Source organism: Styela clava, chromosome 11 (genome assembly GCF_964204865.1).
Source record: "Styela clava chromosome 11, kaStyClav1.hap1.2, whole genome shotgun sequence".
Classification (NCBI taxonomy): domain Eukaryota; kingdom Metazoa; phylum Chordata; class Ascidiacea; order Stolidobranchia; family Styelidae; genus Styela; species Styela clava.
In genome coordinates, this window is record NC_135260.1 from 5,625,085 (window position 1) to 5,638,009 (window position 12,925).

At 32.3% G+C, this 12,925-nt stretch overlaps 1 protein-coding gene across 1 annotated transcript; it reads left to right on the plus strand.

Moving 5' to 3' along the window:
- Positions 1–9,287: 9,287 nt before the first annotated feature.
- On the plus strand, positions 9,288–12,784 carry LOC144429961 (uncharacterized). The gene is made up of 5 exons (XM_078118213.1): positions 9,288–9,490; positions 9,808–10,053; positions 10,140–10,400; positions 10,978–11,206; positions 11,666–12,784. The coding sequence occupies exons 1-5, from the start codon at positions 9,436–9,438 to the stop codon at positions 11,928–11,930; spliced, it is 1,056 nt and encodes a 351-aa protein (XP_077974339.1). The 5' UTR covers positions 9,288–9,435; the 3' UTR covers positions 11,931–12,784.
- The last annotated feature ends 141 nt before the right edge of the window (positions 12,785–12,925 follow it).

Consider the following 12,925-nt stretch of genomic DNA (forward strand, 5'->3'; position numbering starts at 1 on the left):
CTTCTAACAATTATGTCGTCACACAGTTTCTGTAAAATGAATGAAATAAATTATACATTCATGTCTAATAAATTTTGGCAGTTTCCAGGAAACAAAAGTCTGGTTAGTAAAGAATATTTATACAATGTAAGATGGGAGGGTATATTCCAAGAAATCTTTCACTCCTATAAAGGATCAGCACAAAAGAATAAATAAAAAAGTGAATTTTGGAAATTTACTTGGGAAGTGAGAGTTATTAGTGGCTGAAATCACGAATCATAATAAAACACTATGACTCTAATCAAAACCTTACCTACTCAAATATACAAGACTGCTGAAATCAAAAAAGCATAATTTATCCAGTTCCCAACTTCACCAACTCCTCATTGTCAGTTTACAGCAAATAAAAACAAATTTGACCTCAATAGATAAATAATCTACCATTTATGGTGACTCTGGATATAGCTGCAACCCAAAATAAAAGACACATATTTCCATTGCTTTATCCCACTACATTTAACTACATTTAAAATGTGAACTGATTATTTAGAAACATTTGTTAATGTCAATAAATAATATGATCTGGAGATCGCATACTTCCTGATTGTCGGTCGACATTCTGACACTTTCTTCACCTATGAGTGATAAATCAACTTCCTATATACCAGAATCAACAATGCTCATAGTACGTTATACAATAAATATCTATAATCCGCAATATTTAATAAAACAATCATCAATAAGCCTTGCTAATAATATTAGTTTCTATTATTAGTCATAGAGTCATTTGAATTAATTATCCAGAATTTATAAGTTTGGACATTATTAGTAGATTGAAATAAATCACAACAATTTACAAGATATGCAACTCAAGAGTCCTGCTACACACTAAGACAGATATATTTCTGTAACGTTTCATCTGACCAAAATCAGTCTTCCTCAGACAAGCAGTTTACAACAATGACAAGAAAAGAACAATCAAGCGGTTCAAATGTGACGATAAATAAATTTGTTTAAAAATAATGGTGACCCAAAGAATGAGTTAATTATTTATATTTGGAAACAGATTGCGACGAAAAAATACAATTGGACTCTTGAATTGCATAGTATGGTATTTTTATTCCTGCTACAGCATTTTTGCACTATACACATATGATTCCACTAGCGCAAAGGCATTTAGAAAGGATTGGGAGTTAGTCTCACGCAACCTGTACTGATAATTTACAAGATATTCCAATAATACGCAAATGACAATTTCAAGTTTCGTTTGGCTTCATTTTCCAGCAATGTGGTTGACAAGGGAATCTCACTTAAACCTTACAGTAGGTTTGACATCTCAAATGCTTTCTTTCAAAATGGCCAACAAGAGTATTTTCTCATTTCAGAACAGGACCTAGTCCTATAGTTGAGTAATCGGTACTCCCGTAGTATATGTACCAGATTAGGGTTACGTCATAATTTTATTCCAATTTTCCCTATTTTAGTTCTATTACGAGTTCGGGGACTGTCTATGTTAGCCAATTGAATATATCCCCTGTCTGAAATAAATTATACAAATGTCAAATAAATATTTGCAATTTTTATTCACGAAAGTCTTCTTCTACTTCGTGAATTAGATTTATTCAATATGAGATTTATCCAAAATTAATGATAAACATGGGGGCCTCGTGGGCTAAAACTGTCCGGTAGAGGGCCCCGTGAAACAGAAAAGGTTGGGTACCACAGTTATATAAACTTTTCAATCTAATCAAGGCTCCAGACAAGCAGCCACAGGGTATCATGAAAAATACAACTTGTATAAACAACTTTATACACAAAGTTAGCTTTGTCATTCATTAAAACTATAATAATTTGTTAACCCAACTCGTGTTACAAACTATATCTCTCCAGCAGGAGCTGTAGAAAAACAGCCAGTGAGACATATAAGACTGCTGAAATCCTAAAAAGCATATTTTTTTGCAGTTCAGCAAACTCTAAACAATACATAACCGATTGGGATAACTTTAGGAATGAATTGTTAAGTAGAACAAAATGAGAGCAAAATGAAAACCAAAATCTATGAGGCCCAAACTAATCTAACAGGTATTAAACTGTCCAACATATATTGAATATTGTATTAAAAATTGTATTCTTCTATTCTTGAATAATTCCATATAGATTGTGAAGCAAGGCAATGTTCCCTGAAGTCTGAATTATAATAGGAGAGAGATAAGCAACATTTATAAATCTGAATCCTATATATGTTCAATGTAATGAAGAAAACCTGACTGAAGTATATATTTACATGAATGAGGGGAACCACTACCCACTTCTCTCAATAAAAAGGAAAATAGATGTGACTCATGAGTGAGGTAATCTACCATTTATGGTGACTGTGGATATGACCCCACCCTAAAACCCACACCCATTAATAAAAATGTAATAAATAATTAAAAACAGAAGATGGCTGGATATCTGAAGATGACATACTTCCTGATTGTCGATTGACATTTTGACAATTTCTTCACCTATGAGTGATAATTCAACTTCCTATATACCAGAATGAATGATGATCATAGTGCGTAATACAATAAATAATTATAATCAGCAGTATTCAGTGAGCATTGCTAATAATTTTAGTAGAGGGAAACTAGTTTGAATTAATTTCCTAGGATTTATAAGTTTAGACATTATTAGTAGACTGAAATAAAAGAACAACAATTTACAAGAATATTTCTGTAACGTTTCATCTGACCAAAGACAGACTTCCTCAGACAAGGAGTTTACAACAATCAGGAATCTTGGAAAGTATAGTAATGTTCATTCCTTCTACAGCATCCTCGCATTATACGCATACGAATCGACAAGCATAGAGGGCATAGAAGAAGGATGGGAATTAGTCTCGCGTAACCTAGCACACCATTTACAAGATGTCGCAATAATACAGAAATGACATTTTCAAGTTTCATTTGACTGAAAATCTTCCACAAACGGTTTTCAGCACCGTGGCTAAAAATGAAATATCACTTTACAGTATCTTTGACATCTCAAAAGGTTTATATCAAAATGGCCTACGAAAGCATTTTCTCATTTCAGAACACGACCCAGTCCTATAGTGGAGTAATCGGTACTCCCGTAGTATATGTACCAGGGTTAGGACATGATTTTTTTCCGATTTTCCTTATTTCAGTTTTATTACAAGTTCGGGGACTGTCTGTGTTGGTTAATTGAATATACCACATCATAGGTTTCAATCAATTCATACAAATTGATGTAAAGTAGGAGAACAAAATTAATTACCTCCATATTGGTACATACAATTCTGGAGTGACGAGTTATCTATAGATATATCAATGAGTAAGTATATTAGCAATTCCAAATAATGTCCATCAAGCACTTACAATCTTACACTTTTATACAAATGACAAACAAAAATGCCAAGACAATACATGACACAAGTAGATCATCGCTATGTTGTAATGATATTTCGCCCACATCCTAATTATAATAATAAATATAAGGCAGTAATCATTACAAAATAGAAACCAGAGGGAAGTGTTTCATAGTCACTGATTCCTATTAACAAGGAGAAATTCTGAATATAAATCAGAAGCTTGTTACATCAAGCGTTGAGACAGGTCTTGTATTTTATCAGTTGGATTTTGTCTTTAGCTATGTTAGTACTGTGTAATGATTTGATTGATTGAAGAAACAAAGCAAAAAGAAGTTCAAAGAAGTTGTTGAAGATAAACTCAACATGAGGAAATATTCAAAACTCTTCAATTGCAAATGGTTGTTTATGCAGATAATTGGTGAGATCTCACTTACATAAATAGTTCCAAATCAAGAAATAAATGTACATTTGTTACCCAAAAACGTAGTAGCCTGATGAATTCTCATCCAAAGTCATTTATGAAATAATAATTTTAATATTAGATTTTCATTAATATAAGATTTCTAAATTGTTTAAAAAGAAGAGTAATGGAGTTTTATACAATATAATTCTCAACCATGTATTAGATTGAGAAAATATCAATTCTATACATATAAACTTGTTTTGGGCTTTATGAGACTGATGAAAATTGGATGGATTTCGCAATGTTGTAATTGTAAAAACTTATTTCTTTATAGCACTAAGCATCAGTCTGAATGAAGCGGCATCCTGCACTGATTGTTCAAATACAATACTTACAACAACCACATCTGAACCAAGTAAATCTTAAACAGCATAAAAAATTCAGTTCAAAAGTAAAACATCCAATCCTGAAATAAACTTTCCTTTCACATTACAGCAGCAACAAATGGATGGGAAACAACAACAAAATATCCAGAAGAAATTTCGACAACACTCAAAGCTGAACAGACTACAAAGCTGAACGGTCTACAAACGGAAATTCCGACAACACTGAAAGCTGAACCAAATACAAAAGACAAAAGTAATGAAATTTTATTTGTTAAAACAATAGCAAATATCCAATACACAATCATAATAAAAACTAAACTTCATAAATTTCAGTTAGTGAAGCTGAGCAGCAAACAACACTATCTGATTCAGACAGAACTGAATCTCATTCAACAACTGATTTGGACAAAAACATCACAGTTACCACGGGAACCAATGGAAGTTCTGATTTATTGACGCAAATGCAATTCCATTGTCAGGAATAGTTGCTTTTATCTTGGGAGCTTTGTCAATCTTTGTCATACAAAGGTAACAAGTAAAACAACACATAGTAGCAATAATTTCTCCACAATACTTTCACTTTGAATATTGTTTTGAAAATTCGGTGCCATTTCAAGGTTTCGTTTGAATGTGGTTGAACAATATGCTAATAAATATTTTTATTAATATTTTGAACCCAGGTATTGCAACAAAAACAAAAAACCGAAAAAGAAAGATTCAATGGAAATTGGAGGCATCCAACATCAGCAGCCAACTGTCCATGAACGAACAACATATGAAAACTACACACCAACATCAGATGAAAGTGGATATGCAGTTCCGATTCCAGTTGATAACAAGAATGAACAAAGTGGATATGAAGTTCCGATTCCAGTTGATAACAAGAATGAACAAAGTGGATATGAAGTTCCGATTCCAGTTGATAACAAGAATGAACAAAGTGGATATGAAGTTCCGATTCCAGTTGATAACAAGAATGAACAAAGTGGATATTAAGTTCCGATTCCAGTTGATAACAAGAATGAACAACAATATGAGGTTGTGAGAAGCGAAGCAGAATACCAATATGAAAATGCGTGAATGAGTGAAATAAATTCATCCAAACCTTTTGAATTGAAAAACTCGTGTTTTTTTAGAAAAAAACACAAGTTATGGATTTCTCTCATGAAGAACTAAAATATTTATTTGTATTGAAGTCCAATTCATTTTGACTTCTGACTGCAGCAATGACAAATTGTGGAAGATTTTATAATTTGTGTTGTATTTTTTTTAATCAGGTCATTGTTTTATCAGAATTCTTCACATAATATATGAAGGATAGGGTTTTGAACTAAATATGAGTAGTAATTATATTAATATATTTGAGTGTCCATAAAAAGCAATAATCTGAGAGGGATTGTCTGTACCCCTTCTTGTCATATTTTCGCTTGTCATTAGATGAAAGTGTGCTCATAATGAATAAAAATGAACGATTATGTTTCTGAATATCTTGAAAAATTTGATCACTATTTAGCTCTTTAAGCTTCGCTGAACTAATAATGGGTTATAAAGTCATGCTAACAATTGAGTTAAAAAAGCTAACATTGAGACATCAAAAATTATGAGCAAAAGGCGTAACTACTGAATTTAAGAAACTATGATAGTTCCACTCTGTACGGGTTTCACTTTTAACAACAATTTTTTGGCTAAAACATTTCAGTACGCACTTCAGCGTTTGAAATGAACTTCCTCCTACGTGTCCTAGCTGTATTCCAAATAGCATTGTGCTCAATTATTTCAAGTCATTATCTACTAGAAACACTGTCCCTTAGAATGTCATTTGACACTTACAAAAAATAGTCTTTTTAGTAAGCAGTTCAGTTTTTTTAAGTCTTTCTAACTTCTAGAGCTTGAGACCATTCTTTGATTAAATTTTGGAGAAATATTCATTGCCTACTATAATTATTTCTAGACCCATGCATTAATAATCTTGTGTGTTGACTTCTGATAGAAGTAAACAAAAAACAGAAAGGAATTTCATATCATGGCAAAGAGAAAAACAAATAATACATGCTTAAATTGGTGAAATTGATAATTTTTCAAGTGAAACTATCCCAACAATATAATTTTCAACCATGTATGAGATTGAGAAAATATCAATTCCATACATATAAACATGTTTTTGGCTTTATAAGACTGATAAAATATGGATAACTTTTTTTGTTAATTCAAATACAGTAGACGAAATATAATTATTTTCGAATCGATTTGAATACCGGTAATTGATTTTGGACATTCCAGGGAACCTACCACTTTCAAACTAATATTTGCGACTGTTTCTGCATGTCTTTTTAAAATATCTTAGTGTTTTGTTTTGTTCAAACCATAATCAGTTGGCTATTGTTTAAATATATCCTTAATAAATTTATCATAAAATATTGAGTTTTTTGCATATTGATATAAAAATTACCTTTTGATAATTTGAATAAGAATTATACAGGCTCAATTTCAAGCACTATCAAACTAGTGCCGAACAATATTAAACAATATTCAATGGGAGTCACGACATATGTATTACAACACCAGAAAATGCTGTGATTACCTAATCGCCCACAATCTCGCAGTTTTAAAGCAGTTACTATGGGATAGGTTTAAAACTGAACTTCAAATGAAATTTAAAAATGACTGAAAATGTTTAGTTGCAGCAGATAAGATGCAAAAATCCATTGACAGTAACCAGTAATGCTAACCAGTTTACTGATCTCATAAAATTCGGCGAGACGGTTTTATAGAACCGGTGCGAACTGGCTGAATTCTACCACTGAGCATATCGAACTAATAAAGATACCCACTGAGTGAGTGTGCATGAGTAGGGACAAATGGACCAATAAATTTTTGCTTGAGATGTCAAGATGACTAGCGGTGTGTTTTTAAGACAACAACAGCCTACTCACAATAAAACTAACTCAAAAGTGAAATTACAAACAAACACTCAAGAACCACTTGATAATTAATTAATTAATTACTGTTGAGTAGAAGTTTAATTCATAACCATTTCTTATTTATGAACATCTAATAACTGACAAATTTCAGTATTTTTCAACTTCCTATTCTAACAATTATGTTGTCACACAGATTCTGTAAAATGAATTCTAAATGAACTGAAAATTTCGGTATTTTTTACAAGTATTTTAATAGCATTAAATTTGAAAATAGTTCTAAATTCTAAGAATGACTCGACTGATTTCTAATTTCTGTTTTGTTTCCTTTTTCAACTTCCTATTCTAACAAATATGTTGTCACACAGATTCTGTAGAAGGAATGAAATAAATAATACATTCATGTCTAATAAAGTTTGGCAGTTTTCAAGAAGCAAAAGTCTGGTTAGTAAAGAAGATTTATCCAATGTAAGAGGGAAGGTTATATTCCAAGAAATCTTTCACTCATATAAAGACTCAGCACAAAATAATAAATAAAGTGAATTTTGGAAATTTACTTAGGAAGAAAGAAGAGTTATCAGTGGCTGAAATCACAAATCATAATGAAACTCTATGACTCTGATCCAAACCTTACCTAATCAAAAAAACAAGACTGCTGAATTCAAAAAAGCATAATCTACCCAACTTCACCAATTTCTCATTGTCAGTTTACAGCAAATAAAAATAAATTTGACCTCAATAGATAAATAATCTACCATTTATGGTGACTCTGGATATAGCTCCAACCCGAAATAAAGGACACATAAATTCATTGCTTAATCAAACCACATTACTATAATTTGAACTAATAAAGTGATATGCGAAAAATAATTGTTAATATTACCAATAGCAACTCTGCAATGTAAGAATATCTGAATATGGCATACTTCCTGACTGTCGTTCGACATTCTGACACTTTTTTTCACCCATGAGTGATAAATCAACTTCCTATAAACCAGAATCAAACATGGTGATAGTACATTATACAATTAATATCTATAATCAGCAGTATTTGATGAAACAATCATCAGTGAGCATTGCTAATAATTTTAGTTTCTATCATTAGTCATAGAGGAAAACTCATTTGAAATAATTATCCAGAATTTATAAGTTTGGACATTACTTGTAGACTGAAATAAATAACAACAATTTACAAGATATGCAACTCAAAGAGTCCTGCTACAGATATAATTCTGTAACGTTTCATCTGACCAAAATCAGACTTCCTCAGACAAGCAGTCTACAACAATGACAAGAAAAGAACAATCCTGAGGTTTAAATGTGACGATAAATAAAATTGTTTGAAAATAATTGTGAAATTGTGACCCAAATAATGAGTTTATTATTTATATATAGAAACAGATTGTGACGAAAAAAATACAATTGGACTCTTGAATTGCATAGTACGGTATTTTTAATCCTGCTACAGCATCCTTGCATTATCCGCATACGATTCCACTAGCGCAAAGGCATTGAGAAAGGATTGGGAGTTAGTCTCACACAACCTGTACTGATAATTTACAAGATGTTCCAATAATACGCAAAAGACAATTTCAAGTTTCGTTTGGCTTCATTTTTCAGCAATGTGGTTGACAAGGAAATCTCACTTAAACTTTACAGTAGGTTTAACATCTCAAATGCTTTCTTTCAAAATGACCAACAAGAGTATTTTCACATTTCAGAACAGGACCCAGTCCTATAGTTGAGTAATCGGTACTCCCGTAGTATATGTACAAGGGGAGGGCCATAATTTTATTCCGATTTTCCCTATTTTAGTTCTATTACGAGCTCAGGACTGTCTGTGTTAGCCAAATGAATATACCCCCTGCCCCATAGGTTTCAGTCACTTTACACAACTTGATGTAAAGTATGCGAACAAAATTAGTTACCTCCATATTGGTACATGTACTTTTGGAGCGCCGAGTAATCAATAGATATGTCAATGAGTAAGCATATTAGCAATTCAAAATAATATCCATCAACAAAGAAATTCTTACACTCCTACAGAAATGACGAACATTACAAAATGTCAAGATAATACATGACACAAGAAGATCATCACAATGTATGGTAATGATATTTCGCCTACATTCTTAATCATAATATTAATATAAATCAGTAATCATTACGAAGTAGCAACCAGAAAGAAGTGTTTCATGGTCACTGATTCACATTAACAAGGAGAGATTCTGAAGCTTGTTACATTAAGTGTTGGGACAGGTCTTGTATTTTGTCAGTTAGATTTTGTCTTTATCTATATCAGTACTGAGTAATGGATTAAGGGATTGGAGAGAAAACAAAGAGAAGTTGAAAGAAGTTGCTGAAGATAAACACAACATGTGGAAACATTCAAAACTCTTCAATTGCAAATGGTTTTTTATTCAGATAATTGGTGAGATCATAATTACATAAATAGTTACAAATCAAGAAATAAATGTACATTTGTTAACCAAAAACATAATAGCCCAATGAATTCTCATCCAAAGTCATTCATGAAATAATAATTTTAAATTAGATTTTCATTATAATAGGATTGCTCCATTGTTTAAAAACTAGAATAATAGAGTTTTATACATTATAACTTTCAAATCCTGTAACAAGATAGAGAAAATATCAAATCTATATGTATAAACACGTTTTTGGCTTTGTGAGATTGCAAAAAAATGTGATGGATTTTTGAATGTGATTGAAAAACTTATTCCTTCATAGCACTTAGCCTCAGTCTGAATAAAGCATTGTCATGTGCTGATTGTCCAAATACAATACTTGGAACAGAGAGCAAGAATATCACATATGGACCAAGTAATGAATACAACTGCCGGTGTGATTGGACAATACCAACTAGTATGGACAAAGATCATGAAACTGCAGTTGTTCTGTTGGTACAAAATGTTTCACTGCCAAAGTCAACTGGTTCTGGAAATATAGACTGCTCTGGAAGAATCAGATTCCCAAGTTAGCTATATTAATATGTTTTCTTATTACTATACTACCATACGCTATTCTAATATACGACAACAATTTAAAAAATACTTTTGCAGGCACTGATTCTGATAAATGTGAATTTCCAACCAACTACTGTCTTGCATTTGCAACTGCATCAACTGTTTGCAACATCAACAAAATTAGAGAGAAAACTCCAGTAGCAAATCACACCTGTGATTCAATCATTCCATGGAATGAAACTGGAGGAAGCCCATATAAGATAAAATACTATGCAAAAAACCAGTATGGTTACTCAAAATACTTCACAATTCAATATCTTGTGGTAGATTGCAGACCAACAACCACACCTGCACTGAGTGAGTAATTTTTTTTTTATGCAATGCTTAATCATGTCTTATGCTCAAGTAATCACAGATATACCAATCTATAAAGAACCATATTTATAACACCCGGGTGAGGTGGTGGGATGGGGGGAACCTGAGATGTGTATCGTACAACAGGAGTGGGCAAGGTTTTTATACCAGCGGCTAGAAAGTTTGCCCACCTAGAATGACGGGCCATGTAAGTATAACGTAAAAAGTTACATTTTAAGAACGATACTTAGTGTTACAAAAGCAAAAGTGGAAAACAATAAGCCTCGTGCCAAAACTAAATTTAATCACAATCTCAACAAATTCCTTAAGCTATTTTTAACTAAAATACCAAAATTTAGTTTTAGTTTGGTTATAGCAGCATCAGGTGGGCAAAATTAAACTACCAAACATGCCGTATTTGACCCGCAGGCTGTAGCCTATGTCAATTCTACAATGTCAACACAGTTCAAGTGTAACCCATTAACCACTAGGGTCAGGCGACCATGTCCATATTGCTCTTGTTGAACGATATAACTCAATTTCAGGATGTGAGAATCAAACTTTTATTACAAAATTTTAGCCACGGTAACTGAGCAAGCAACAACAACAGCAACTCATCAAAAAGATACATCATCTAATAAAATATACTTTGACTCAACCACTGAATCAACCAGAACATCTGGCAACGTTCAATGTTCAACTGAAAATAGTGAATGCTGCAGCTGCCAAACATCACTGATCATCGCTATCCCAGTATCAGGAATTGTGAGTTTGATCGTTGGAGCTTTGTTAACGTTCATAATACCAAGGTAAGCATAGATATTGTATATTAAATGAATGTCAATGAAAATGCATAAATTACCAAGTGGGCAATCGATCAAGTACAAAAAAATGTGTGCCACTCTCCAACTTCTGATACCCGCCTCAGGGTTAACAAAATTTGAATACAAGTTTAAAAAAAAAATCAAAATCTCAGCCAATTTTGTATAACAAATTATTTCGTTGAAAATGTTGCCATTTGCAAAATCCAAGTTTCATGGAAAACTTTTGGATACATTTATTGACTCTGATGACAAAAAAAATTTATATCAATTACAGTCTCGGATCCAATTCCAGCTAAATATGCCAAACTTGACTGTTTATCGTATTTTCAGTGAAGTCAGAAGCAGATATTAAAACAGCAAATGATTATCGGTAGTCTTAATTTCAGTATCAAGTAAATACACATAGTAATCATTAACTTTGATCATATTTTTATTAAACACCAGGTATTGTAACAACAAGAAGAAGAAACCAAAGAACAAAAATTCGATGGAAATGGGAAGCATTCAACATCAGCAGCCAACTGTCCATGAACGAACAACATATGAAAACTACACACCAACATCGGATGAAAGTGGATACGAATATCTGAATCAAGTTGAAAAAAAGAATGAACAAATTGGATATGAAGTTCCGAATCCAGTTGATAACAAGAATGAACAACAATATGAGATTATAACAACTGGAAAGGAATATCAATATGACAATTGAAAGCTTTGACATATCTTTTTTAAAAGTCACAAACTACGCCACAGAAATTTTGTAACATAAATTTTGGCAAAAACATGAACTAAACTTTGATCAACTCTCCGAAACAATTTAGAAGTTGTTCGTATCTGTGATATATTCTTCAACAACGTTTTACAGATTAAATTATATCAATTTACAATTATCTATAAGTAATACATTCGATTCGAAGAACTTTTCATGCAGTGCCTTATCTGGGAAAAGTTCTAGCCCAAGCAGCCGCTCAGCATATTCTACTATTTTAGATGATCTGTGAGTGAGTGTGCATGAGTAGATAACTAATGGACCAATCAAGATCTTTGCATAAGTGTCTGGATCAGTTGTTTCAAACCTATAATTACTTTCGCCCCCTTACAGCACTCTACACATCACATCGCCCCCGGCAAATGAAGAAGAAGAAATGATAACACAAACCCAATTAAAAAAAAAATATTACAGTATGGTGTTTGTGAGACAAACGAGCTCGAGATCTTCAGCAAATTTATTTTATGTCCAGAGAATATTTGGTCAGGTACAATCTTAGATCACCCATTTCTTTATGTCAATACTTAAAACCTTCCCGGTTCTACTTCCACGTAAATGAGCAGGTATTTGCTAGATGACTTGCGCCAAAATATATCAAATTCCTTCTTGCAAAAATTCATTTCGGTTTGCGATAATTTTGACTATTTCCCGAAAGCATTACCCCCAATGTAACCTCCAAAGGAATGCTACTGGCTTCTTATTATAACAAAATCCAGTTTACACAACTGGTGACCAACAATTGTCAGTATTTTTACATGCTTCTTAATCGCAATGAATTTGAAATGCTTCTAAAATAAGTTTTCTTGCCTGTTTTCTGATTTCGTTTTTGTTTCAAATGTCAAATAAATATTTGCAGTTCATATTCACAGAAGTCTTCTTCTGGTTTGTAAATTAGATTTGTTCAATATAAGAAGCAGGTCATAGTATAAACACTT